At 42.5% G+C, this 26,379-nt stretch overlaps 2 protein-coding genes across 6 annotated transcripts in view; one reads left to right on the top strand and one right to left on the bottom strand.

Annotated features, from left to right (window-relative positions):
* CMSS1 (cms1 ribosomal small subunit homolog) overlaps positions 1-26,379 on the bottom strand; it is a 215,855-nt gene that overhangs the window by 17,091 nt on the left and 172,385 nt on the right. For 3 of the 4 annotated variants that reach the window (XM_072138485.1, XM_072138486.1, XM_072138483.1), the window contains 3 exons: positions 3,430-3,578; positions 1,196-1,267; positions 142-271 (listed from right to left, as the gene is read on the bottom strand). In XM_072138485.1, coding sequence (XP_071994586.1) covers positions 142-271; positions 1,196-1,267; positions 3,430-3,578 — 351 coding nt within the window. Of the gene's footprint in view, positions 1-141; positions 272-1,195; positions 1,268-3,429; positions 3,579-14,501; positions 14,597-26,379 lie in introns of those variants that run through there. The other variant, XM_072138484.1, reaches the window with a different exon arrangement.
* The window catches only part of FILIP1L (filamin A interacting protein 1 like), a 175,760-nt gene continuing 162,468 nt past the window's right edge, over positions 13,088-26,379 (top strand). The window contains exon 1 of one of the 2 annotated variants that reach the window (XM_072138479.1): positions 13,088-13,199. The gene's annotated coding sequence lies outside the window, so the exon portion shown is untranslated. Of the gene's footprint in view, positions 13,200-13,258; positions 13,533-26,379 lie in introns of those variants that run through there. The other variant, XM_072138478.1, reaches the window with a different exon arrangement.

The raw sequence follows: 26,379 nt of genomic DNA, 5'->3' as shown, positions 1-26,379 counted from the left end.
AAAAACAGAAAAAGAGTATGTGCAAACCCCAGGACAACAATATGGGCTGCATCTGCTGGAGGTCAACATCTCCCATATGTGACATCTATGATGTAGAGGAAAATAAGATTATAGATAGAAGGAGGTAGTGATGGGTCATACCTGGTAATTTCAGGTCCTCCAACTCTATCACTGAACGTGTCTTCTTGTAGTAATCCACTATATGTTGTTGCAGATCTTCAGGAGTTCCAGGTTTTGGTGCAGATGTAGCAAGAACATCAGTAATGGTCTTCTGGAGTGCAATAAAATATTTGTAAATTACTCAGGCATCTGAATAAAATTTACTTTGGGGGTCCTATAACATTGTTCTTAAAAGGGAGGGGAGTAGGAAGAAGCTGTAGAGCAAGAGAGAGCTTGTGAGGACACAAACAAAAACAGACTACAGGCGGTCCCCTACTTAAGGACACCCGACTTACAGACAACCCATAGTTACAGACGGACCCCTCAGCCCACTGTGACCTCTGCTGAAGCTCTCTGGATGCTTTTCTATAGTCCCAGACTGCTATGATCAGCTGTAATGTGTCTGTAATGAAGCTTTATTGATAATCCTTGGTCCCATTACAGCAAAAATTTTGAAACTCCAATTGTCACTGGGGCAAAAGAAAAAAATTTGTCTAGAACTTCAATTATAAAATATACAGTTTCGACTTGCATACAAATTCAACTTAAGAACAAACCTCCAGACCCTATCTTGTACGTAACCCGGGGACTGCCTGTATTACGTTTTCCATTGTAAGCTAGTGCACTGCTTATTATTGCTGTATAATGTCCTCCCTGCTGCTGCTTTGGCAGATGTGAGAGAGAGGGGATCAGGATCTCCATCTTATCTATAAACTGCATATGGCAAAAAAAACATAAAAGCTAATATCCCTTCTCTTCATTCTATGGACAATAACTGTAATCTGATATCTCAGCATATGGATTCCTAGGTATAGGTATATAGGTAAATTCTGAATCGGTGCAGGAGGCAGTGGGTATGGGATCCCCTGCTTATCAAGAAAAGCAAAATGTGATTTTCAGTAACAAGATATGTTACATGATTCTTTTCTTCCCCAAATAGCAAATTTATTTATGGTTTCTAAAAGTAACCCAGAAACATAGATTTGTAAGAAAATCTGCTCCAAATCGTGTGTATAATGCTCAATGGTTTTTATACCTTCTTCCTTTTCCTGGATTTTTTTGCGGTCTCCTCCGTTTCTACAGGTTTGTTTAGGACGCACTCCACGGCCTACAAAAAGACATAAACAGGAATTCACCTCCTTTCTGTACAAAGAAATTACAAAAAAATAATGTAGCATCAAGTTTATTTTCAAAATTCATCATAACTTCCAAATGTCTAGTTTTTTTTTTTTTTTTACAGAGAAGCCATGAAATAAAAGAAGGATTTCAGAGAAAGGTTATGTTAAAATTCACCCTATTTTAAAAAAAAATAATAATTCTTTATTTACATAGCACATTGATTACGCAGCATTACACAGAGCTTGCCAAATTGGTCAGTTACCTCCAAAGACAATTGAGCAGATAAGAGTCATTTTTTGCCCAAGACGAGTCACACAGACTGAAAGGGAAGTGTTACATCAGATGCACACATTTTGGGTAATACAGTGACAAGAATGATGTTTTTGTTATCATTTTACGGATAAAAAAAATTTAATCTTTCAAACGGCACCAGGATTTCGGTTCTGTGAACTACAGAACCGCACAAAAATGGCTGGAAACTGGATCTTTAGCTGCTGCTCACAATACCACGACTTTACTTGACTTTATCTCAGGATCTGTACATTATATGGTGTTGTATTGCAGCAGCTGTTTCAGCACCTGATGAAGAGTCACGACCTTTGTGTGAAATCCAAGTACATGGACTCAGATACTGGAAGCTATATGAGGTATCTCTTCACATAAGTCTGGCTTTTTTCCCTGTAATCTGTCACATCTGGTGTTACGGTAAGTGGATTGTCTTAATAAGCAATAATAGGAAGCGTGCCGATCTGGGCTCCGCGCATCTTCTGAAATCGCTCTTCCATGTATGTTTGGAGCTCAGATTGTTAAAACAGTTTCCTGTGCCGTGTTCTGTGTAGGAAAATATTATAGATTTTGGCCTAGGGGGATCCAGATGGAAAACGGACACAATGACATCAGTGTTTACATTCCAGCGATAGGGTCAATCCCAGCCCTTCACACCCCTGATGTAACACACAAACCTCCTGTAAGAGGAGATCAGGAACGTGGACGGGATAGAAATCCCCATTTTCTGCTACTTACAGGCCTTTACTGGCAACACATATCACAGATAGTACAGCATGTGACGTTACAGTGTCTCTGAGAAAGTCATTGTCTGGTTTAATTCCTAAGAGGAGTTCATTTAAGGCCTTAAAGGGATTTTCTGGAAACAGTTCTTAAGCACTAATACAAAGGGATTGTGGCACGTAAGGGGTTACACAGCTGGGCTTTTCCAATCTCTGCTATTACATATGAAGACTGGTGCATAGTCACAGCCAAGCTTACGATCACATCTTACTAGGGACTTCCCGTCCCCTTTAACGTGATAGAGTATGACCAAGATATGGCGAATGTCTTGCATATGGGGCCCTCACTGATCCTAATAATGAAGGGGCCGCAATCCTAAAATTCTGGCCATAAAGACCACATGGAAAGCCTAGAAAAAACTAGATCAGTGCACCCCAGTAATCAAAACCCCCACAGATGATAAAGTGGGGGCATAGCCTAGTACCGATTATGATGGGAGTGGCCCAATAACCCATGATTAATATCACTCAACAGTTTATTGTTCAGCAATATATGTGACCATGTTTATGGCATCGACTATAAAGCAATAGGTAAGAGTCAGATGCTTTAATAATTACTCATCTCTCCTGGGAACAAAGGTTTGCACTTGAACAGACACATCAGGATGAAATAGAGAGATGTGAAAGATGGCAGCAGATAAGTAGGAGGCCAATAAGGATTAAAATGTAAATAAACTTTTTACAAAACTGCATAAATAAATACTGCGGATGAAAACAGGAAACTTTGCAACACATTTATTAAAGAAATGTGTTCCTGTGTCCTTCTTTTCCCCCTGCCTTTCCTTCTTGTTTGTGTAAATCAGCTGTCTGCCTGTATCCATTAATAGCTGAAAGATAAAGGAACCTGATAAAGTGTCAAGTGACTTAACTCCTTACAGACAGTCCCTGGATAGTCTAAACTCCTCAGAGAGCTGTATCAAGGGAAATATTCTTTAGGCATGAAAAGAGTTAATCTTTAGTCTTCTTATCTGTCTGAAGAGGATGGAGAGCTCTATAAGCATTTTGATACAATACTCACTACAAGAGAAAGAAAAAGCAGATACAAAGCACAGAAGTTATTTTGATGAATATACACAGTATATACCGGCTTTTTTCCCTTTTTTAGCGGCTTCTTTTCCTTTTTTGGAGGCTTCTTTTCAGTTTTTGTCTTCTTTGGCTTTGGCTCTTCATCATTCTCTTCCTCAATCTCCTCCTCGATCTCCTTATCACTTACTTCTTCCTTATCCTCAGATTCTAAAATAAATCATAAATTACAGTTCATTACCTTATACAGGACAAGAAACTGCATAGGACCCAAGGTCATGTCAAGCAGCAGCAACATAGTACAAGTAAACAGTGAGTATAGGAAATAAGGCAAAGCAAAACCAAAATGTATCCCTAAAAACTTATATTTTTTATTTTACACAAGGAAGTAAGGACTTGGGGTTCTGTTGCAGCCAGGTGCCATAAAGACATAGCCAAGCTTATTATCCAGTTTTTTTTTTTCCTTTGGTTGGGTAGCGCCAGTAATAACGGTCACAACCAAAAGCAGTTCTTCTCATTCACTTCTTTAAAAGTCATTCAACTGTTTAAATGTTTATTCTCCTCTCAAAATGCAATGGCAACAGTAATGTAGCATGAGACATATGCTTGAAACAGGACCTATATTCTGTTTTCGCTAGTTATGCCTTAAAGGGGTATTAACATGAGGAAAAAAACTAAAACAAAATTACGGCATTTTACAGAAATAATTTCAACCCATCAGTCCTGGTTTATACAATTTTGGTTGTTCTGGATACAACCATAAACTCCTGACTATGGTCTGGCAAATTCCTTTGGCTTCTCTTATGGGGCAGGAGTAGGGGGAAGGGCAGAAGGGAGAGAGGAAACTACAGACACAGGCACTTCCTGTCCAGCAGCAGCGTGCAGAGGAGACAGCAGCAGCTCTACAGACAAGATAAGTTCTGGATGTGAGAGGAGGGGGCATAGCAGTGCTGATTATGTGTGTTTTATAGGTCAGGTAGCAAAGCTGAATGTGTCATTGTGTTTTATATCCATCTCATGACTATGATCTGTCTCATCTCCCTTTTTCTGTGACAAATATTAGTAGAATGTTCAGAAGCTAAATAAAAGTGTAGATAAACCCTGGACCCTAATAATTAAGCACATTGTCAGCTCAGAGAACTAGATGGATAATAATGTGTCTGCTTAAAGAGTCCCCGCCCACAGTCTGGAATCTTACACTGACCTTCAGTGATAGGAGCTAAAAGAGCAATAAACCTGAGTAAGATTGTAAAGTAAGGGGGTTACAAACGATCTTTATTGTGTAAACGTCACTAGGGGATTAAAAATTGAAGAACCAACGAGATCACACATTTTCCTTTTCAATTCTTATATGAAAGATAAACCGCAACAGCAGCTTGTGATTGCACAGATCCTGTCTCTGCTTGTACTGGGTTAGATACAAGCAGACCAACAAGCTCGCCCCCTTGAGGAAGAGGGAAGCAACTGCTTTACTAATTTCTTTAGTAATTCATTAATTAAATGGTTATGTTTTTTTATTCATCAATGTGCTGAGAGTTAATTTTTTTTTTTACCCAAATGCCCAGAAATGTACATAGTCAATTAAAAATAATGTGAATAAGTGGCTGCCATTTCTAATAATAATAATAATTGGCTGGGAGAAATCATGATAGATGTGGCCCTAAATATTCCCCATCACGGGAAAAAAAAATTAAGCATGTCACGATGTATAGCGACACGTTTATTGGTGTGGGAATGGAGAGAATGTGGAGGAAATCTTTCAGTCTTCCTTACATGTCATCTGACCAGTAGGGAGCCGGGTTCACCTTGACAGGAGGAGAGATAGGATAACGGGCAGGAATCTGCCGTGATGAATGAGGGAAACTTGTAACCTTACAGCTCTGCTCAATAACACCCTCACATGCGTTTCACTTTCTGTTGCTCTCGGTAAGCTGCATACTAGCATTAAAGGCGTACTCCAGGATTTTTTTATTGATCCTTAGGTTAAGTGATTAATCTTAGATTAGTGGGGGTCTGACACCCTGCAGCCCCACCAGTTCATTTCTAAAGGAAATCTATGATCAAAATCCATCATGTTAAGCGAGGGACACTTATAGATCCAGGCACCGTGACTGCAGTAATGGTGGTGTTACCAGAGCCCCTCCGTGCTACAACTTCACAAGCTTCCCCTCCAACCATGCTCCCATCCCACTTCCCCTCCTCCTCCCTTTGTCTGATGTAATCTTAGAGCAGCACAGGTTCTGCGCACAGTGTGCGGGGGGAAGTGCTCCTGCACAGTTTAACAGCCTGTGATGCTACAACACTGAGGGACTTTGGTAACACCCATCAGAGCCCTTCTGGCTCATTAGCATAATGTGACATGTTGATTTTAGAAGGGAGGAGACTATTAATAACAAATATAAGAATATTGCCAGTGTCATGAAGGATTTTAATGGCAGATTTCTGCAACACCCCTGCCAATGCACAGGCAGGCTTGTAGTTGTGAATAGCGCCCTCTACAGGTCAGGAGCTGTTAGGGGAAGTCGCGGACCCTTTAGGAAGGTTCTAGAATCTGGGCATTGTGTAATTGCAGCTGTAGATACTGCCTGGCAAGGCAACAGTTAACTGGTGTATGTAATCATCCAATGACCTGTCTGTTATGTGAGCCAGGATGTGATAGGAGAGGTGCTACCACCTGACCAGGGGGGAGTATAAAAACCCCTGCTGGGTGGAAGCACATGGTCTGTCTGTCTCAGTAAGGAGCACACCTTCAGTGCTTCCTCAGCCATCAATCCCAGGAACTTCTAGAGCCTCAGGCCTACTGCCGGGCACACAGGGAAAGTCTGGAGACTTTAGCCCAGGAATGCAGCTTCCACAACTTGGATTCAGTTCCACCTGCACCAGCCCAGCCTGCACCTACTATCAGGCTGGTGCACCTTTCCTGCGGTCCGGCTCTCCATGACCATTCCAGCATAAAGAACCTGCTGTTCAATAAAGAACTAAGTTGATTTGCACAGCGTTGTCTTAGTCTGATCCCTGGATACGGCTGTCTACCACCACGGGCTTCCCATCCATTACCCAGGGACTCATCCTACAGACACTCAGGGTTTGCCCCAGGGAGAAAACAGTACATCAGCCTCTCCCTCCATATTTCTTGCACACACCACCTGCTGGAGACCTGCCAGGCTGTAGGTCAGCCCTCCGGTCCCCATACCAAGCAACGTGACAACAGCGGGCCCCGGCTGAGGATGTTGCATTTCCTTTAAAGGAGGTGGTAGCATGTAGACAAGCAATGTAATGGCCATATATGGTACGATTGGCGCAAATCGTCTGTAGCAAAAGAAGAACAAAACTAAGCAAGCAAAGTTTTGGGTGTTAGCAAATTTCTCTGTGAAAGGAGGAAGAGAAACACAGGAAAGGAGAAAAATTGCGTCAAATTAATGCCAGGAAAAGAAAAGTGAACTGACCAATTTAACACAGTAAAAAATCCTTATGATAAAAGAATAAAAGGCAATTAATTACAACTAATGACTCCCTATGAATGATCAATTGAAAAACACATAAGAATAGGACCTGCTCGACTCATTAACTCTTCTGGGACTGCTAGCTGACTTTAGACATCAGCGGTGGCAGGTCCCGAGTCTGCAGCGACGTCTTTAGACGTGCTAGCCGCGGGGGGCAGGATTGGATCTCTGGGGAGAAGGGAGATGTGGTTCGTTAACACTTCTCCCTTCTCCACTCCTGACAGTATCGTGATGCATAGAGGAGCAGAGCTAGCTCTGCCACTGCCTCCGTAGACTCTGTGCCCCTAACCGGCTCACCACACCCCCTCTAAGCCGATACAAATCGGGTTGAAAGTGGAGTGGTACCCGGTGACAGTCTGGCCTGCGGCTCTCTATCTTACATGTAATAGGAGGCCGTTCAGGAGCCAGAAGAGCCGGCTCTTCTTAGTGAGCGGAGCCTAATGAGCCGGAATTCCGATCACTTGTAAAAGAAAAAAAATAAAGTAAAATTTAAAAAAAAAAGTGAAAATGTTCCCCAGAAAAATCCCCCGCTACACTACAAAAAGCATCGCCCCGTTTGCCCAAGACTATATATATTATATATCAAAACCACCTAAACAAAATTAATTCATTTTAATTTTGAGTAAATTTGAAAATTACAAAAAAAAAAAAAAAAGTACTATAAATTACAAAAAAAAGGCTTTTTTCACCGGCGAGCCTCCCTGTTGCTCACTGTGCATGCTCCTTCTGTACCTCCTTCTATGCAGATCTCCTCTGCATTGACGAGGTGAGGGGGCGCCTTACTAATAAGATGTACTGTTATTGAAGCAAGATGCAAGCATCCGGGATGCCCGGGGTGTGGAAAAAGACAGCAGTGCTGTGCCCAAATAATCATGTCTCTTTTTGGAGAGTCTATCTGGGCAGCACACACCACAGGCTTCCGTGACGCCTACATCTTGCTTCACTGACGGTACGTCTTCTAGGCGAGGCGCCCCCTCACCTCATCAACTCCTCACCCAGCAAATAATACGACCACCGACTTTGGAAAAGATTGTCAGGGGCTAAAAAGTTGTCTTATAAGCCAGAAAATACAGTATATATGGTGTGAGGATATGCAAATTATGCCACATCCAGGAGATAAAATTATGCCACATCCACGTCCTTTGGTGATAGCTACCGTAAGAATTGCCAAATCTCCATCAGGCCTCATACTATTATGTATGATTCATAGAACTGATCTCCACTTATAGGAAAAGGTACGACTGCACCCTGTACAGAGTACAAACAGTCATAGTGAGTGAGGGCCCTAATCACAAGAGCTTACAGTCTATGAGGATGAGGGGTGACACAAGAGCTTACAGTCTATGTGGATGAGGGGTGACACAAGAGCTTACAGTCTATGAGGATGAGGGGGTGACACAAGAGCTTACAGTCTATGAGGATGAGGGGGTGACACAAGAGCTTACAGTCTATGAGGATGAAAGGCCCGGCTATCTGCAGTAAAAGAAAGACCATTTAACAGACCTTGAAAACACTACTTATGATGCACATAAAAAAAAGCCACTATAGAATTAGAATATCCTTTACCCATAGAGAATTGCCTGTGTTATCAAACTCATCACAAGAAAAAAAACATACCCAAAAACTATCCCACCAGAAGAGAAAAGAATAGTACCCCACTAACAAGGCTAATAAAATTATAGAGGTTACATCTATCCAAGAACTTAGAACTGTCTCTAAAAAAAAATATCACTCTCCATCTCTAGCACATGGCATTAGATGACCTTCAGGGGACGTCATGTGTCTCATGAATGTAATTTACAATATTCAAGGTTTCTTTACAAGAGAAATCTCCACTTCTCCGCTTTATTAGCAGAAGGTCGTCATAATAAATAAAACTTTACAACTTAACTGTAAGTCGCTGAGTGACTGTCACCAATGCAAATATACCCCGAGGTCTTCTCAGAAGAGTCTAAAAGTGTCCTCTCCTGTATCTAAAACGGTCATTTCCCCAGACCCGGCCCGTAAAGGAATGCGGCCCCATAGAGAAGAAGTTCCTACCATCCCCAGCGCAGGCCCGGGGACATTAATGAGTAGTGTGAAAAATAGCTGCCCTGTCACCGGCTGATATATGTGACGATCTGAACACATCTGACAGTGCTTTTTATGGCCAGCGTTAAGACTTCATCAGAAATAGTCAAGTGCAGCTCAGAAAGAGGCCCCCGAACCTCCAACATCATGTTCTGAGGTAATAAAACGTGCCGATGCCTACAGAGAACTAGGCCCCGCTTCTAGAGACCACCTTTCTATCAATAGAACTGAGATAAAGGCTTATATAGCACCTCTAAATGTGTTAAAGGGGTATTCCAGGAATATGAATGTCGAATACAAACCCCATAATGCCAAAAATACACGAATATAATAAAAACCCAATGTCAGTCACAAAATGGAGCTTAAATAGTTTGATTTTATGATTCACAAAATGTTACAGGCTTTCTAAAGTAGGCGGAGCCATCACTGGAAACTACAAGTCCCATGATCCTTTAGTTTTCAGTTCACATCATTTTTCTGCAATGAGGGGCAAAATTGTATATAACAAGTAATTACATATTAGCTTATATTTTAAGGACCCACTTATATATGAATTGAGCTTTTTTTTCTGGAATACCCCTTTAAATCTAATAGGAAAATACGGACTACCTAGCGGGAGGGTCAGCACTTTCTATGTTATAAGCCAGAGCCAAAAATGGCTAAACACTGTATTTGTGGCTTTGGGTAAAATATTGGATCAAAATCAGTTGTTGGACTTTCTGATATAAATTTTTAAAGACATGCCCAATATCCAGTGCTTTTGTAGCATCAGGAGGAGTGTACATCGGCCACAGCTGGTGATTGGCTGCTGCCAATGTACTCGGTGTTTCCCCAGTGATGTCACTGTCCTCATATGGACAATGACATCACTGGGACCCCCCACGGTGGAGGAGGGATGAAATGCCATAGCATCCGCTCCGCATAACCTTCTATTGCGCATACGTCACTTACCAGGAGGGAGCAGGAGGAGAAACTTTCCAAGCCTATACGGTCAGCGTATACAGAAAACAAGCCTAAACTACACTAATTTCTTAAGAATTGAGCTGCGATATTGTTTCAAATCGTGCTCTGGCACTTTTTTTTGGAAGTAATCCAACATTTTTTTAAATCTCTGAACAACCCCTTTAATGTATTTCCAGGAAAAAAAACTTCTCTGGAAAATCCTTTGCTTACAAATCTTGTTGCCATCTACTGAGGGCGCATCGGTGGCCTCATAAATAACTTCCTACTTCTTATAAATTAAAAAAACTCCCCCCCCAAAAAAACTAAAAAAAAAAACATAAGGTCAAAAAGTGTATGAAGATGAATAGTTCCGGCAGGGAAAGGGTGTTTTGGTCTGCAATAGATTAGACACAACATGAAGCTTAATTCCCGTCTGGATGCAAGAATAAGATTTTAATTTGAGGACTGGATTAGACTAATGAGATCAAGGTTGGGTGGAGAAAAATTTTAGGGCGATTTTTTGGTATGTTATAAGATTTCAGAGCACAGGTCTGATCTTTACACTGTATAGGCGGTCCCTTACTTAAGGACACCCGACTTACAGACGACCCATAGTTATAGACGGACCCCTCTGCCCCCTGTTACCTCTGGGACTATAGTAACATCCAGAGACTTCACCAGACTGCAATTATCAGCTGTAAGATGTCTGTAATGAAGTTTTATGGATAATCCTTGGTCCTATTACAGGAAAAAATTTTGAAACTCCAATTCTCACTGTGGCAAAAAATGTTTTCGTCTGGATCTACGATGATAAAATATACAGTTTCGACTTACATACAAATTCAACTTAAGAACAAACCTATGGACCCTATCTTGTATATAACCCAGGGACTGCCTGTATTTAGATGTAGGCTGTATACAGGGCTCTGTACAAGAACAGCATTCGATCCTGACAGTAGGGAAACCTGTCCTGAAGAAGATCTTATGCTGCCCCTTATGGCAGTAAATAGAGCGCAGTGTGGACCTATATTATAATTCATCTACCCCTGTACACACTATTTACTTAAGTAAAATACATATAAAATTATACTACCCAAGTACATCCTCTACTAGTGGTCCCCATTGGTGGCAGTTACTTGTCATGTGCCAGCTGATAAGTGGACAACCCCTTTAAGCGAGGCAAACAATCGCAGTACCCCAACAATTAACTGCATTAAAAGACTGCAGTATCAGGACAGACATGCATTACATAGTGGCTGTGCTAGGTATTGCAGCTCAGCCCTAGTCACTTGAAGGCATATGAGATGCAAACATGACATAAATGGACATGACAGAAGTGGTGCTCACCGAAGCTGATCTTCAGGGGTCCAGAGTGTCATACTCCCACAATCCTGATATAGATAACTTACCTTGAGAATGGGCAATCAATACTTAAAGGATTTCTCCAGTGACAAACAAGTGAAACCCTATACAGTGGATAGGGGCTCATTTGCAGATGGGTGGGTGTTTCAGTGATGGGATCCCCATGGATCACAAGAATGGGGGGTCCTTTTGTACCCTCATCGTACCGAAACATGCACCCGCTGCTCCATTCATCTCTATGGTGCTGATGGAGATAACCGAGCGACATACTCTGCATTCTTTGTCTATCACATAGAGGTGAATCGAGCAGCTGGCACATGTGCGACCAGCTTCTCTCTTCATCTGGGGTCACTAGGGGCCCCCATTCTTGTGATCCGTGAGAGTTCCATTATTGAAACGCCCATTGATCCTCTGGATAGGGGCTAACATGTTTAAGTCTCTTTAAATAAAATTTTAGCACATTACAAGCCTTAAAAGGGTTGTAGTATGCAAGTTATCCCCTATCTACAGGAAATCTAAATTATCAGTGAGTGTCTGAATGCTAGGACACCCAATGATCACCAGAATGGGACCCCACCAATCCGTGGAATACGTATACTGTTCTCACTAATTGATAGCGTGGCAGGTATGTGTCCTACCACTCCATTCAATAGTATGGGAGTGAGAGAAATTGCTGCGCACAGCGCTCCAGTATCTCCAGCATCCTGTAAATGTGAGTGCTAGAGTTACCCAAGTGCTGTCTTTAATTTCTGACACTACTGTACTGCGGAATTGTTTGGCAGGGCACGTGCTAGGCCTGCCGCTTTCCACCAATTCTCCAGATTGCTGGGGGTCCCATTCTTGTGACTGGTTCCAACCCTAGGACTCATTATCTCATCCCTACATGCAGACTTGCTAGTTAAGGTACAGTATAAAGTAAGGTAAGACCAAGTATACCGTAAGTAAAATAAGGAATGTCCCCTATAAAATCAACTTTGGAAACAAATTTTTCTGAAATTGTTCTGTAGCATTGCAGTACATAGGGCTGAGCTGCAATACCAGACACGATCCACAGACAAGGGTGGCGCTGTTGTAAAAATACCATAATATTTAAACAGGATGGCTGCAAACTCCCACAAACCAATAACCAAAACTTAGGTCAAAGGTTGCCAAGTTGTAAAAATTCAAACAGAGCGAGGTCAGAGAGAAGAAGGATTCATTACACAGGACTTCTCGAATTTAATAGTTTTCTCGTAATGTCACATTCATCAATTCAAGGAACTGGGACATACCAAAAAAACATTTGGATCTCAGAATTTCTAAGCCCCCCATCCTCCCAGACCCAAGAAGTTAAACAAATCTGATCATAAATACATAAGATCAGGGGCGTAACTTGAGCGGGTGCAGAGGTTGCGATCGCACCTGGGCCCAAGAGGTTTAGGGGGCCCTTATGGTGTCACTTTCCCATATGAGAAGACTAGTACTACAAACCATACATTATAGTTGGGGGCCCGGCACAGACTTTGCACTGGGGCCCATCAGCTTCTAGTTACACCACTGATACAGATGACACATTATAAAGCAATTTCAAAAATATGCAGAAAAATAAACATCAATTATTGATGGAGAAAGCCCATAGTAAACGTTATCAGATAAAATTCGGTCCCCATCCACTAAACCCGGGTAGATGTAGAGTCTGTGAATGAGGGGAGATTCTTGGCAGGGATACAGGGATATAAGGATCCTGTTAATGAGCAATGTATGTGTGACTCAGGTATCGCTGCATGTTAATAGCGCGGAGGTTGTGGATGCTATAATTATCCGTCATACGCGTTTATTCCTCGTGTCGCTGAGGACAATGGAGGTCTGACGTGAAATGTTTGTTGTGTAGAAACAGATGGCTAACTGTATTTTATCCCATTACAGCGTGGCTCTTCCTGGCTGGATGTCTCTGTGGATACGGCCAAGCACCGAGGTCAGCTTTTTGACAGGGCCATCTGCCTACAGAGGGAACTATAAGTGGGTGGGTTATATTTAGAGCCTGGTCCAATGAAGAGCGTAGGGCCCTAGTGACTTTCCAATGCAGCTCCTCACCCAGGCACCGGCTGCCACACATTGATGCCATCAGTGTACAGGGGGGAATAATAGAGCGATACCAGGGAGAAAAGGGTTAATCGGATTATCACAAACTACACGTACCAGCGGAGCAGGCGACTGTCCCATCAGCTGGCCAACTACTGCTATACATGGATTTGTCTTTCTGGACACCTGATAGGAGTTTTGAAGTTAATAGACATCTCCTGTAGAGGTAAGTCCCAAGTGTTCTATAATGTAATACGCAGATGTAGCAGTGCCGAAGTCGTCCAACTGTAATGTAATGTACAGACATAGCAGAGCCGAAGTCGTCCTACTGTAATGTAATGTACAGACGTAGCAGAGCTGAAGTCGTCCTACTGTAATGTACAGACGTAGCAGAGCCGAAGTAGTCTTACTGTAATGTAATGTACAGATGTAGCAGAGCCGAAGTCGTCCTACTGTAATGTAATGTACAGACGTAGCAGAGCCAAAGTAGTCCTACTGTAATGTAATGTACAGACGTAGCAGAGCCGAAGTAGTCTTACTGTAATGTAACGTACAGATGTAGCAGTGCCGAAGTAGTCCTACTGTAATGAAATGTACAGACGTAGCAGAGCCGAATTAGTCTTACTGTAATGTAATGTACAGACGTAGCAGAGTCGAAGTCGTCCTACTGTAATGTAATGTACAGACGTAGCAAAGCTGAAGTAGTCTTACTGTAATGTAACGTACAGACGTAGCAGTGCCGAAATTGTCTCTCTGTAATGTAACGTACAGACGTAGTTGTCCTTTTTCGTATTTATGCAGTCTGAGCTTGAGATGATTTCACCTGAATTTCAAACACACCTCTGCTATCCTGAGTGCATTCACTCCAAACCTGCAGATCCTGAGTGCATTCAGCTCTGCAAATGGATAGATGGGATAGGTGAAATAATGCAAAGTGTGCTACTATATGCTACAAGTTAGGACAAATTTGCAAATTGTGTAATAAACTTTGCAGCAAAGCTGCAAGTTGGTGCAATCTAACGTCCGCATGTCACTTTTTCCCCATCTATGTGAATTGCATGCATGAACGATACGCTCATCCCTGCATCATACAAAGCTCATACATGGTGCTGATACTATATATTCTATATATTTATGTATATAATGTAATGTATGGAAAAGCAGCAGTAACCTTCAGGAGGAAATCTATACATACTGCAGAGGAGCGGCACAGCAGGTTTGCTGGAGTGGAGTGTGAAACGTGAGCTGCACAGACGCAGGAGACATTGATTTTCTTGGCTCATATCTAGGTTATCATCCGCGGTATGGGGTGGATGAGGTGTGACATATGTTCATAATGGGCTTAAATGTATCACAAGTGTAATCCATGAGCACTGCAGGGGCTCTGCACCATTTACACGGTCCTCACTTTATCTTCTGCAAGGATACAATAAAATAGTGGTCATTAGATCCACAATTATGGCAGGATTTTTTTAAAACTCTCTTAAAGGGAGTTTTAGAAAAGGGGTGTGGCTTATCAGGAAAAGGGGTTGGTTTAAAAGAAGGGGTGTGGACTAATTTGAACACTGCGCATCAAAAAAAAATTAAAAATTCTGGTTCATTTTGTAATGTAAAACTAAGTTGAGCAATATAAAGGGTAACGTTGAATATGGCTGAAATATATTTAGAGCTTCGGACAGTTCTGGATCGATATAAGGCAAAAATGTATAACTATCCGTGAATAATGGGCCATGTGCTGGACGAATTTCATGTTTCAAACACTGCGCCGAGATAGAACACCAAGAATCATAGTAATATTACAAATTTATTTTTAAAGCACGCCAAAATTTGATGGCAATATATAAATAAAGATTGTTATTAAATACAGACTCAAAGTCCTATCCCTGATATTGTGTTCAGTATATCAAATCCAGCCACCGCACTGTGATTCACAGTTCAACCACTGCCATTGCGACTATGACTATTTAGCCCAACTTTGCTCCAAATTTACACAGTTTTAATGCATCTCATCCCCATGAGCTTTACTAGCACATCATACACAAAAGCTGCAGCAGAGTTCTTGGCATCTAGTCCAGGGGCATAACTAGGAGAGGCAGGGCCCCATAGCAGGCTTCTGTATGGGGCCCCCCTTCACACTTAAAAAATATACATATTTATATAAATATAATATAATATATATATATATATATATATATATATATATATATATATATATATATATATATATATATACATACACACACACACACACATACATATATACATAAAATATACATACACTCACACATGCAAGTTACGATAATACATTTATCCACTCATATGCACACATATAGACAATTTACACACACATACAGTGCCATATATAATACACACATACACGCACACACTATACACATACTATACACCCTTTACACATACAATATACACACACACAATACACAGAATACACAGAGCATATATACATCACATATAAGCTATATACATATTTTGCTGTGCCCATCCTCCAATCTTTAGTGAGGCAGGTCGGATGATCAGGCCCCTCTGACACTGCAGGCCCCATAGCAGCTGCAATGGCTGCTACCACTGTAGTTACGACCCTGCTCTAGTCATATTATTACTATCTTGGAGGGCAACCCCTTTTAACAGTTGGCTTAATACAGACTAATAATTGTGAATTTGAAGAAGCCCTTCATGTGTTAAATGCATGCATTAGGCAGGTTGCCCATGAGTCAAAGAAACTTGCTCTTGCACCAACAGGATTTCCTGGACCGAACCTTGTATCACTCGACTGAAGTTAGCATGTCCGTTCAAACCAGTGGTTTGAGATTCGGTCCAGGAAATCCTGCTAGTGCACAGAATGAGTTTCTCTGACCAAACTTGCTCATGGGAAACTATATGGATGTAATATTGGCCCATGCTACACAACTGCTGCCAATTCGCTGCATCATGGCAAATTTGTCAAAGTCGCTATCAATTTGTTACTTCCTGACCAGTGTACTCTGGTCTACTGCTATATAACATCAGGCTGGTGTTGGCTTCAGGCAAACTAGGGCCCAGTGGCTTCAGGAGACTCATGTTTTTAGGCCAAATTGAGGGTTTATTTGACAAACGACCCATTGCTCCCGAAGGGTCCTTATATAGCTAGGCGGCCTGCACAGGTGACGGAAGACAAGAGGATGTAGGCAACTGAGCAATCCAAAATATCCTTTCAACCGTGCTGCGTAGATTTTGATATTCTATGCCACATCACTTGTAGATTTTCTACCTTCTGAAAATAAGAGGGCAGTAACACAACACAAGCTCAAATAAACCTAAAACGGGCATTCATTTAGCCTCATCTAAGGTTAACGGTCATACAGAGAGATTTTTAATTAAGGGCCGAGACAACAAACTATGCTGTCTATTACATAGAGCGATGTATTCCAGCTGTATCAGCTGTCTTTTTTAGCCTATAAGCCTTAAAGAGGGCCTTTCACCGCCCCCATCAGCTACAACTGTTCACATGCATTAATAGGCGCCTTGCCACTTATACTGACGTAGTTGGAATTTTCTCTCTAACCTCAACCATTCCTAAGTAATCAATGTCATTGTTGTAATGTTTCTACTGTCAGATGGGAGGAGACAACACATCTGACAGAGTCTAATTAGCATATTATGGATTGAACAAAAAATACTTTACGGTTGAATAAGGACACTGATAACTCAGGAACATCCGGGGAAACTAGCCAAAAGAGGCTAGTCAGTAGAGCAGCGACTTTTATAGGATGTAGAGGTTGGTTAAGTTGGTGGAAAGTAGTCTTTAAAAAGGGGTTTCCAAGATTGCAGATTTTTTGACCATTCTCTCGGTGTATAGAGGCTCGGTGGTGGTGTCACAACCATAGCACACACCTGCTATAGCCTCCGGCTGTGGCCTGTGTATGGCAGGAGCTGCTATGTGTGATGGTCATAGATAAACGGTGATAGGAGTCGATCTGTTTGGACCAAAACACCAGAAAAAGTTATGTTTTTTTCTCATTCCTACAGCACCCCCCCCCGGACAACCCCTTTAACCCGCCCTATACAGAGGTGCAAACTGTAGACCAAATGCCAAATCTGTCACTCAACTATCACGCTGCATTTTATGCTGTTCAAATACGCAGACAAGAGGTCTGAAAGGTCTGTCACAATATTTTTTTGTACTGCTCCAGCAGAGTACACCACATTTGGTGATTTTGGATTCCTCTCCAATGGCTCCACCACATGGGCATTTCACCAATAAAGCCAAAAAAATGGTACACTTTACGTCAAGGCTCAATACACAACAAGAGGAACTCGTCTTTTGCAAAAATTCTGATTTTAAATTGTTGAAGGGGTTGTCCAGTGACAGGGGCTAAGTGCTGATCAGTGGGGTCTCTGTGCTGTCTGTTGCACCACAGATAAATAGAGTAGCCAGTTGCGCTTTGTCGATGACGGAATGGCGATCAATGCCAGTTCATAGACACAGAATGGCACGGCAGAATGCATGTCCGATCAGTTGCACCATTACTTAGGGTGCAATAGACCCCCTTCGTCATGATCTGTGAGGGTTCCATCAAGGAGACCTCCACCGATCAGCAACTTATCCTGTGAATTGGACAGGTTTCCACTGGACCTTTAAATTAATGGCAGAATCCATCGATGTGACTGAGATCACAAGGTTTAGGACCCTTAATCTGCGGGCAGTTTACTTTTACTGCACCCAATCTAATGATGCCCCTGGCAATAAAATGTGCTCAGCATGAAAAAGTGAAAATTATATAAAAGAGTATATTCTCTGCCTCCATATGGAGGATCTACACAATAACACATAAGATATACCAATGTGTACTTTATTATCACCCTAACACATATGAACCATTAGTGTCTGGTGAGTAACTATATGGATATAATGAATGATATACTGATATAATGAACACAATACATAGCGGTGCATAGCATCCGTAGAAGCACATCGCCGCTGCGTATTTACCTGGGCCACAGATGACCGCAGCATTAACTAGAAATGAAAGCCGATATTTCGTCATGTTAATCGTGGGGATAAAGCCCCCCCTGTCTGTAAGTGTATAAATACATTCCACGGAGGACGATTCATTTAAGTAGACACTTGAGCCACCGCCGCACGATCCTGAAATGTCATTACTTCTGGTATTTCTAAATTGTGATTGAACTGCACACGGCATCTAAAGAAACAAGAGACGCCAGAGGTTGTATAACCACAAATCCAGAATCTGCCATGTGATCTGACTTAAAAATAAGGGTAACCCCTTTCTAACATAGTGAAGGATCATCATTGTGGACCTGGCAATGTTTTACTGATTGGGGAGACCAGGGTCAGGCCAGGTGCACCAGACTGTGATATGGTGTCCTATTTGTGACAACCCATTAAAAGATTATTATTATAGGATTATTAATGAAGTCATTGTTGTCAATGTGGAATGAATCGCTACTCTCTACCTTCCATTCCAGTCATGTATAGGGTATCCAGCATAACCTTAGCCTGTTGTCTTCTATTGTATAATTGTGCCTGATCTTAGCTTTAGTATCTATAAAAAAAAAAAAAATCTATAAACCTTGTCCAAAAATTCTACACAGCAAACCCTATACAGTATAGACCCATCTGGACCTGAATGGACAATCAAGCAGCAGGAGGTTCTGCTACAGTGACCTCAATCTCCAATGTTTCCTTGGCCTCTTGGCATTAGTTCAGAGTGTCCCGGTTTGTCGGGGGTCTTGGCTGAGTTTGTACAGTTCACTAAATAAAGCTGCAAGAAAGCCAAGGGCAGCACTTTCCTCTAGCTGCCTTTCCAAGAACAGTACATGGCGGGAGCTGTCCATCATCTCCACAGCTGTGCCCAAGAGCAGCGCTCGCCTGCTGACCGCTGGCAGTCACTTATCCCCAACATAGATTCCTACTTCAGGAGTTGGTAGTCTCTGGGTTTCCTCTACTCTGTGGTATTATATCTAAACAAATAGATAAAATTGTTTACAATTACTCAAAATTTACACTTTTTCAATTCCTGGCGTGGGTTAAACACTAACGGGTAATAAATGGGACATAACAACAATCTCACAGTTTCCCTGCGGGAAAGTACGGCACATAAGGAAAGGATTCCTAAAGGCCACTGTTCCCGGTTCCCCCTGCAACCCGTGTCCACCTACCCGCTTTCCTGCTGCAACAGCCTGGTGCGCCCGCCAGCACTTAAGGATTTAAAGAGCCAGCGCACTGCTAATTGGCGCTGGCCATTTCCAGGAAACTGATAAAAACCGGCCTCTCCCAGCATTCTCTGCCACATCTTTGTGCCAAGTGGCACTTGGAAAACTACTCCATGCGTTTTGATGCGTTTCCGAATCCCAGTTGTGACCCCAGTTCCGTTATTAACTCCGATCCCGTGCTGCCTGTTCTGACCTTCAACTACAGTACATCCCAGACTCTGATCCTGTGCTGCCTGTCTCGACCTCCTGCCTGTCCCCGACCACGAGTTTGCCTGATGATTCTGTACTTTGCCTTGGTACATGCTCCATCTTTTTCCCGATCACAGTACGTGTGTGCTCACCGTACCGCGCCCCCAAAACGCCTAAGTAAAAGGGGCCTTTGACAATGGTGCTGAGGTGTAGACTCCACTGCTCAGTACGAATACCTGGAGCCACAGCCCACCATGTGCCTGCGGGGGAGGAGGGAGATTCACAGGAGGACTCCCACATGACTCCGGTTCTTTCTTGGCAATAAGCCAGGTATATTCTCAAACTATTTTATACTCAACAGCACAGAGGACAGGTTTGGTTTTTGGGTTCGTAAACTATAGGAACTGGTCATCAGGCCAATAGATCAAAACCTGATGACAGGTTCCCTTTAAACAGTGTGATGAATCGGACTCCCTGTCCAACTATTAGACATTTTTAGTAAATCTACCACATCCCGCTTAAAAGGTGCCTTATACATAATAGAGTGTCACATGTAGTACAAGTTTTATACACTTTTGAAAGGACTTCTTAATGTTCAGTCTGTGCAGTCCCAAGTCAATTTTGTGCAGTTTGAGGCAATGTTTTTTGAGCCAAACCGATAAGTAGATCTAGTACAGTGATGGTGAACCTTATAGGGACTGAGTGCCGAAACTACAAGCAAAAGCCACAAATTTTTCACAAAGTGCCAAAAGCCAATTTAAAGTAACTCACAGGTTTCAAACGTATTGGCGCCCGAGGACAGCAATACAGGAGAAAGGAGAAGAAATTCGGATTATGATTGTAGTTTCCCTCTGAAGTCTCCTTAACAGGATGAATCACAGGTTCGGAGAAGGGGCTACAATGCTAATCAAGCTCTTTCCACACCTCCTTGATTTATCCTGAGTCCTGAATGGTGACCTTTGGCTGGGTGATGGCCTGGGTGCCCACAGAGAGGGCTCCGAGTGCCACCTCTGGCACCTGTGCCATAGGTTCGCCATCACTGATCTAGTAGGAAGGAAAAGTATAAGATTAACCTTTGGGGTAAAAACCAGAAAAACTGCATGTGTGATTCTTCCTTTTGAAAGACATGGGGGCTCATTTACTAAGGGTAGCGCTGCTCACTTTCGTCAGACTTTGCCCCTTTTTTGGGCATTGCACGGCTTGGACAGGTATTTAACAGGTGTCTGCGCTGGGATTTTGGCGCACACGATCGGATTGTGGCGCAGCTGTGCTGGCTTCCATAAATTAGGGGGCGTGCCGTCATACAGTTCGACTGATTCGGACTGAGTGCGGGATTTAACTTTGAAATTGTGTCGCAAACCAATTCACTAACATGCACCACTAAAAAGATGGGGAACTCTGTCGGACCTGAGCGGGGAAGCGACACATGCAGGATATCGGGCGCACAACTGAATCACGGCAGAGTGCATAATCGTCGGACAATGCACTTTCTGTGAACTCAAGCGGACGGGTAAGTAAATGTGCCCCCCGGAGTGGAAAACGATTTATTGTATACATAAGTGACAAGTCTGTATGGAGTTGCCAGTTGTGAAATGGGCCATTCTCTGTGAATTTGGTACAAAAAATACAATAAATATTACACAGTAGAAGAGAAACCAGTATAGTTAATCCAGGTAATAAGCTTTACAAAGTTCCAATATAACTAAATTTATAATATATCTATTTAAAGGTATCCTGGACCTCTAGGCTTACAATCTAATTTGGCCTAATCCCCTCTCCGGATGTAAGCGGTGATCGGGCCTCGGCTATATGTTTAGCATCTGTGATCGATTTTCCGACTGTAGAAATATGTCTAGGAGTTTCCACTGGAGCGGTGGTCAAAAAGTCATCCTGATGCAACCGCTCTGAAACAAGCTCCACGGTTGTGGAATTCCTGGTAGAGAGGTGCTGAGTGGAGCTGCAGACTCCAGAACATGATACACCACAAGCCGGGCTAAGGTTTCACTGCAGACAGGCCACCGCAATTTCCTCCTTGAGCACCTTCCAGATAAAAATGTTCAGGAAAAGTGGGAATAAAAGACAATTACATGAGGCAGACATACAATAATGCTCTAGTCCGAGGCAACTTTTCACTTATAGTAAGAACTTAAAGTGAAGCTCAGCATCAACATTTACGGCCATAGAACAAGTCATGTACCTGGGCCCTATGGACAGTGCAAATCTGTATTGAAAGAAGGAGCCAAAGCTACATTTTAGTAATGTCCTCCCATTACACAATAACATTTACTTATTTTCCAGCTATAAATATTTGAGGTACACAGACTAAACCCACCAAAAAAAAAGTCCACTCCCCACTAATTCCCCAAAAATTAAAAAAAAAAAATATGTGGCCATGAATTTTTGGTCACACCCACTTTAAGGGATTGTACCAACTTAAGAAGTTATCCACCATCGCCAGGATAGGGAATGTTAGCTGAGAGTTCAGCGGCTTAAGCCCCCCAATCATGAGAAAGCCCCCCCCCCCTGAAATCCAGAGAAAAGTGATACCCCAATGTAGAGTGCTAGGGCAGGCATGTATTATGCCGCTCCATTTAATTATGTAGGAGTGAAATTGCAGACTAAAGCGCTCGGTTTTCATTATTCTCAGTAAGTGGCACTGCAAGAGATAGGTGGGTGCTGTGCTCAGCAATTTTCAACACTCCCATACTACTGAAGGGAATGACAGCAGGCAAGCTCTACCTTCTGCTCAACCCATTAGTGAGAATAGGACCTCCATTCTACAGATTGTTAGGGTCTTACCAGTGGAACTCTCATTGATCACCTTGTTAATCCTATTCTCCAATACAATAGGCATTAGGAACAGCTAATCCACATCGTGTAAAAAATAATTAAAGTCAATGAACTTTCAACAGGTTCCACAAAAGTCAAAATGGAGCCTATTGCAAGAAAAAAAAATTGCCTGTTTTCAGATTTTAAATATTTTTTTTTGTTTTATCATTAAAAGGAAATCTTCCATTTTATGCATTATGAACCAAACATACCTTGAGAATGCTGTAGCTACACTGATGCAGGCACATATCTTGTTTAATCCCTGAGCTGAGTGGTTTTGCAGAAAACAATTATAAAATTATGATAATGAAGCTTTCTGTGCTAGGGCCCCCATACACTGCTATGGGCTCACTGCCCTGTACGGGAGTGGTACGGTGCAGCACCGCTCCGTAGCCCGTAGAAAGATAGGACATGTCCTATATTCCTGTGTAATACGGCATCATGCACTGTCATATTCCTATGAAGAGGAGCGGGGGTGAGCTGCGCTCATCCCCTGCTCCTCTCCACAGAGCCGATGTATGCCCGCTGTACTACGGTACGGCGGGCATACATCGTGTGAATGTAGCCTAAGTATGCACTGCTCCAGAGAATGATGTACAATAATCACTGTGTTGTCCTGACAGGCAGAAGTAATCAATCACTGCAGCATCCCCCAGCTGCTGTGTATCCAGCTCAGGTTGATTAGTCCTGCCTGGACAGTTCAGAAATGTGTAATGTGTTTATCAAGGTAAGGCTGAAGGCAATCCAGCTTTCCCAAGGTCTTGAATGTTATAATTGTTATTTCAGCAAAATCACTCGGGTCAGGGATTAAACAAGATATGTTTCTGCATCAGTGTAGCTAAAGCATTCTCAAGGTGTGTTTGCTTCATAATGCATCAAATGGGAGATTTCCCTTAAGGTTTTATTATCTTTCAAATAAAAATAGAAGAAATATAAAAAGGAAACCCAGTTCAAAGGCAACAAGTCCAACTGTACAATTAAAGACGAAATCAACCAAATCCAACGGTCTACAGAAGCGAGCCAAGTAAGAACATTCAAGGTAGAAAAGAGAAAGGAAGTTGGAGTAAAGGATAAGAAGGGGGAAAAAACAGGAAAGGGGTAGGTAAGTAGCCAGCCTGGGAGATGCTGTAAGTCCAAGCTCGAAACGCTCCGTAAGTGTGCGAGAACAAGAACTTCTCTCCAGGGAGCCAAGTTACGGAATAATGAGACTAGTCCATAGAGGTCTGGGGTAGAAGATCTTCCCTTTGTAGAATAAAGAAAACCTCTGCATACCACTCTTCTAAGTAACAGTCACAGTGGCCTGTATGTCCCACATTTTGGACATGGTGCCACCGAATGACCAAGCCATTAGCAACGGCATGCCCATTGTATTGCAGATCTTTACTACAGTTTCCGGACTTTGTTTGCACGTGGATTTTGTTAAAGTTTTACCCCCTGAGCACTGCATGCCGCCACATAATAGGTATGTAGGACTGCAATCAAGTCTTTCATGAAGAAATTATAATAGTTGTTTTTATTAGATTATTATACTCCTTAACCACAAGCCAACACTACGTGATAAGTCAACCTTCAGACTAGAGATTTGGAAGAACTTTGGCCCCATTCATTTGCACAGGAGAGTTGAAGCCACAAGCAGCCCTCAGATCACATCCATGAAGCTTGCCAGGGACTGAGATTTCCATCTATATTTATTTTGACATGGCATCAGAGCCGGCATGTGTAGCTTTGGCCCCGGTCCCACTGCATGCCTGTCCTGGTGTAGAATATGTGGAGATTACAACGTGTTAGCGCCTTTGCCCTTTCCGAAGGTTATTACCAGGAAAAGCTCAGTACTGCAGTGATTAATAATACCCACCTCAGCTGGTCATTGAAACTGATGTTCCTCTAAGTGGCACCGTGCCACATGGAATAAAAGCTATTATTATCCTGTGAAATCCTCGCACTGAGGTCCAGCCAGGGGTGCCATCACCCACCTGAACAAAAATCATATCATATGAATATGCAAAAAGCCATGTAAAAGCCATGTAAATCTTGGAATTTGCATATGACTTTGGTAAATAGGTGAGATTTTACATAAAGCTGAAGGGGCTGGTAGTTTAATACAGTAAAATCTGTAGTAAAGTCATATAGCTCCTCCCCAAAAAACAGAGCATTACTACACACTCATTATCTCTCTGTAGTTGTGCCACAATGAAATGAAGGGTCTTTGTATTATTACTGTAGAGCCAGGTCTGTATTTCAAATGTACCATATATACTCGAGTAGAAGGTGACCCCAGTTCAATCCGAGACCCCTAAGTTTACCATCAAAAACTGGGAAAACCTATTGACTCAAGTATAAGACAAGGGTGGAAAATGCATTGGTCACAGCCTCCCAGTATATAGCCAGCCAGCCCCCAGCAGTATATAGCCAGCCAGCCCCCAGCAGTATATAGCCAGCCAGCCCTCTCAGCCCCCTTAAGTATATAGCCAGCCCGCATAAAAAAAATAAACTTACATACTCACCTTCCGGCGTCCCCTATGTTCGTCACGGGTCACGTACCAGCCGGCAGAGACGCTTCCATGTGCTCTGCCGGCCGGCGCATACTATGACGTCACCAGCGGCCGCACCATAGTATGAGCTGGCCGGCAGATCGCATGGCCGCCGCTCTGTTACAGCGGAAAGAAGATAGAAGAGGCCCCACAACGAGCATGGGGGATGCCGCGACGAGCATTGGGGATGCCGGAAGGTGAGTATGCAAGTTTATTTTATTAACTGACTTGTGTATAAGCGGAGGTATAAGCGGAGGTGAGACTTTTCAGCACATTTTTTGTGCTGAAAAACTCTGCTTATATACTAGTATATACGGTAAGCCCTTTTATAAAGTGTGCAAGCTATCTTTTAAAAGGGGTTGGCCACTCTTTTACATAAGTTGCCCGTATGCCTTTACTTTCTTGCAAATAATCCCTGCATGTTCAACAAGTGATTAAGGTCTGCTACTTCTACTTTGTGCAGACCCACCATGCTTCCTTCTCTACACCTCTGAGCTCCGCTAAACAGGAGGAGCTGCAGCAGCATATTTATAACATATCCAGCCTCTCCCCACCTAGTCTCTATTAGTGTGAACAAACGTTGAGAAGAATCGAGCGTGATGTCACAGGGAAGACCATGCTGAGAACAGGGAATGGCTGCAGCTTTCAAAGGAAGCAAAGACGCAAGAAGGTATCCCTGCAGAGATACGTCTAATTCCTTATAAATCTGCCAAATTTCAGTCTTAACATAAATGCCTTAAAATGTGGCCTATGAAATCTTTCTTACTTGATTAGTATATTTCCTACAAAACTTTGTAAAAGGCAGCCGATCATTGAATGACATTGCCCACCAGACACCCAAGAAAAGAAAACGTTGGCTCTTGGAATCGCTTCTTATTTTCATATAAGTAATAAAATACCGAAAAGCCAAAATATAAAATACATAGTGTGAGAAACTATAAAGGAATAATATTCTCCCACTCTCTATAACATATCACTTATTAGTGTTTGCTGATTAATAATGTGTTATGTAGTGGCGTTTAATATTCGGATAGCACTCTACTCCGACATCATCAACCAGCCAAGCATTACATTTATGATGGCGCTGGGTCCTGTATACATTGACTAGGCACCCAAATAAGTGGAAAGCATCCCAGATCTTGCGCCCGGTTGCTGCCGGAACGTGTTTGGCATTGTCCTAAAGGTAAACATTAAAAAATACAAATGCGTCCGACTTCTGGAATGTAAAAAACTTTAGATAAGAGGTTTCCATGAGGAAAAGGGGCCTGTTATTAATCAGAGGTCCTGGCCTCG

The sequence above is a fragment of the Engystomops pustulosus genome, chromosome 2 (assembly GCF_040894005.1).
Source record: "Engystomops pustulosus chromosome 2, aEngPut4.maternal, whole genome shotgun sequence".
Classification (NCBI taxonomy): domain Eukaryota; kingdom Metazoa; phylum Chordata; class Amphibia; order Anura; family Leptodactylidae; genus Engystomops; species Engystomops pustulosus.
The sequence above is the reverse complement of the archived record's forward strand: the minus strand, read 5'-3'. Positions and strand labels throughout refer to the sequence as shown.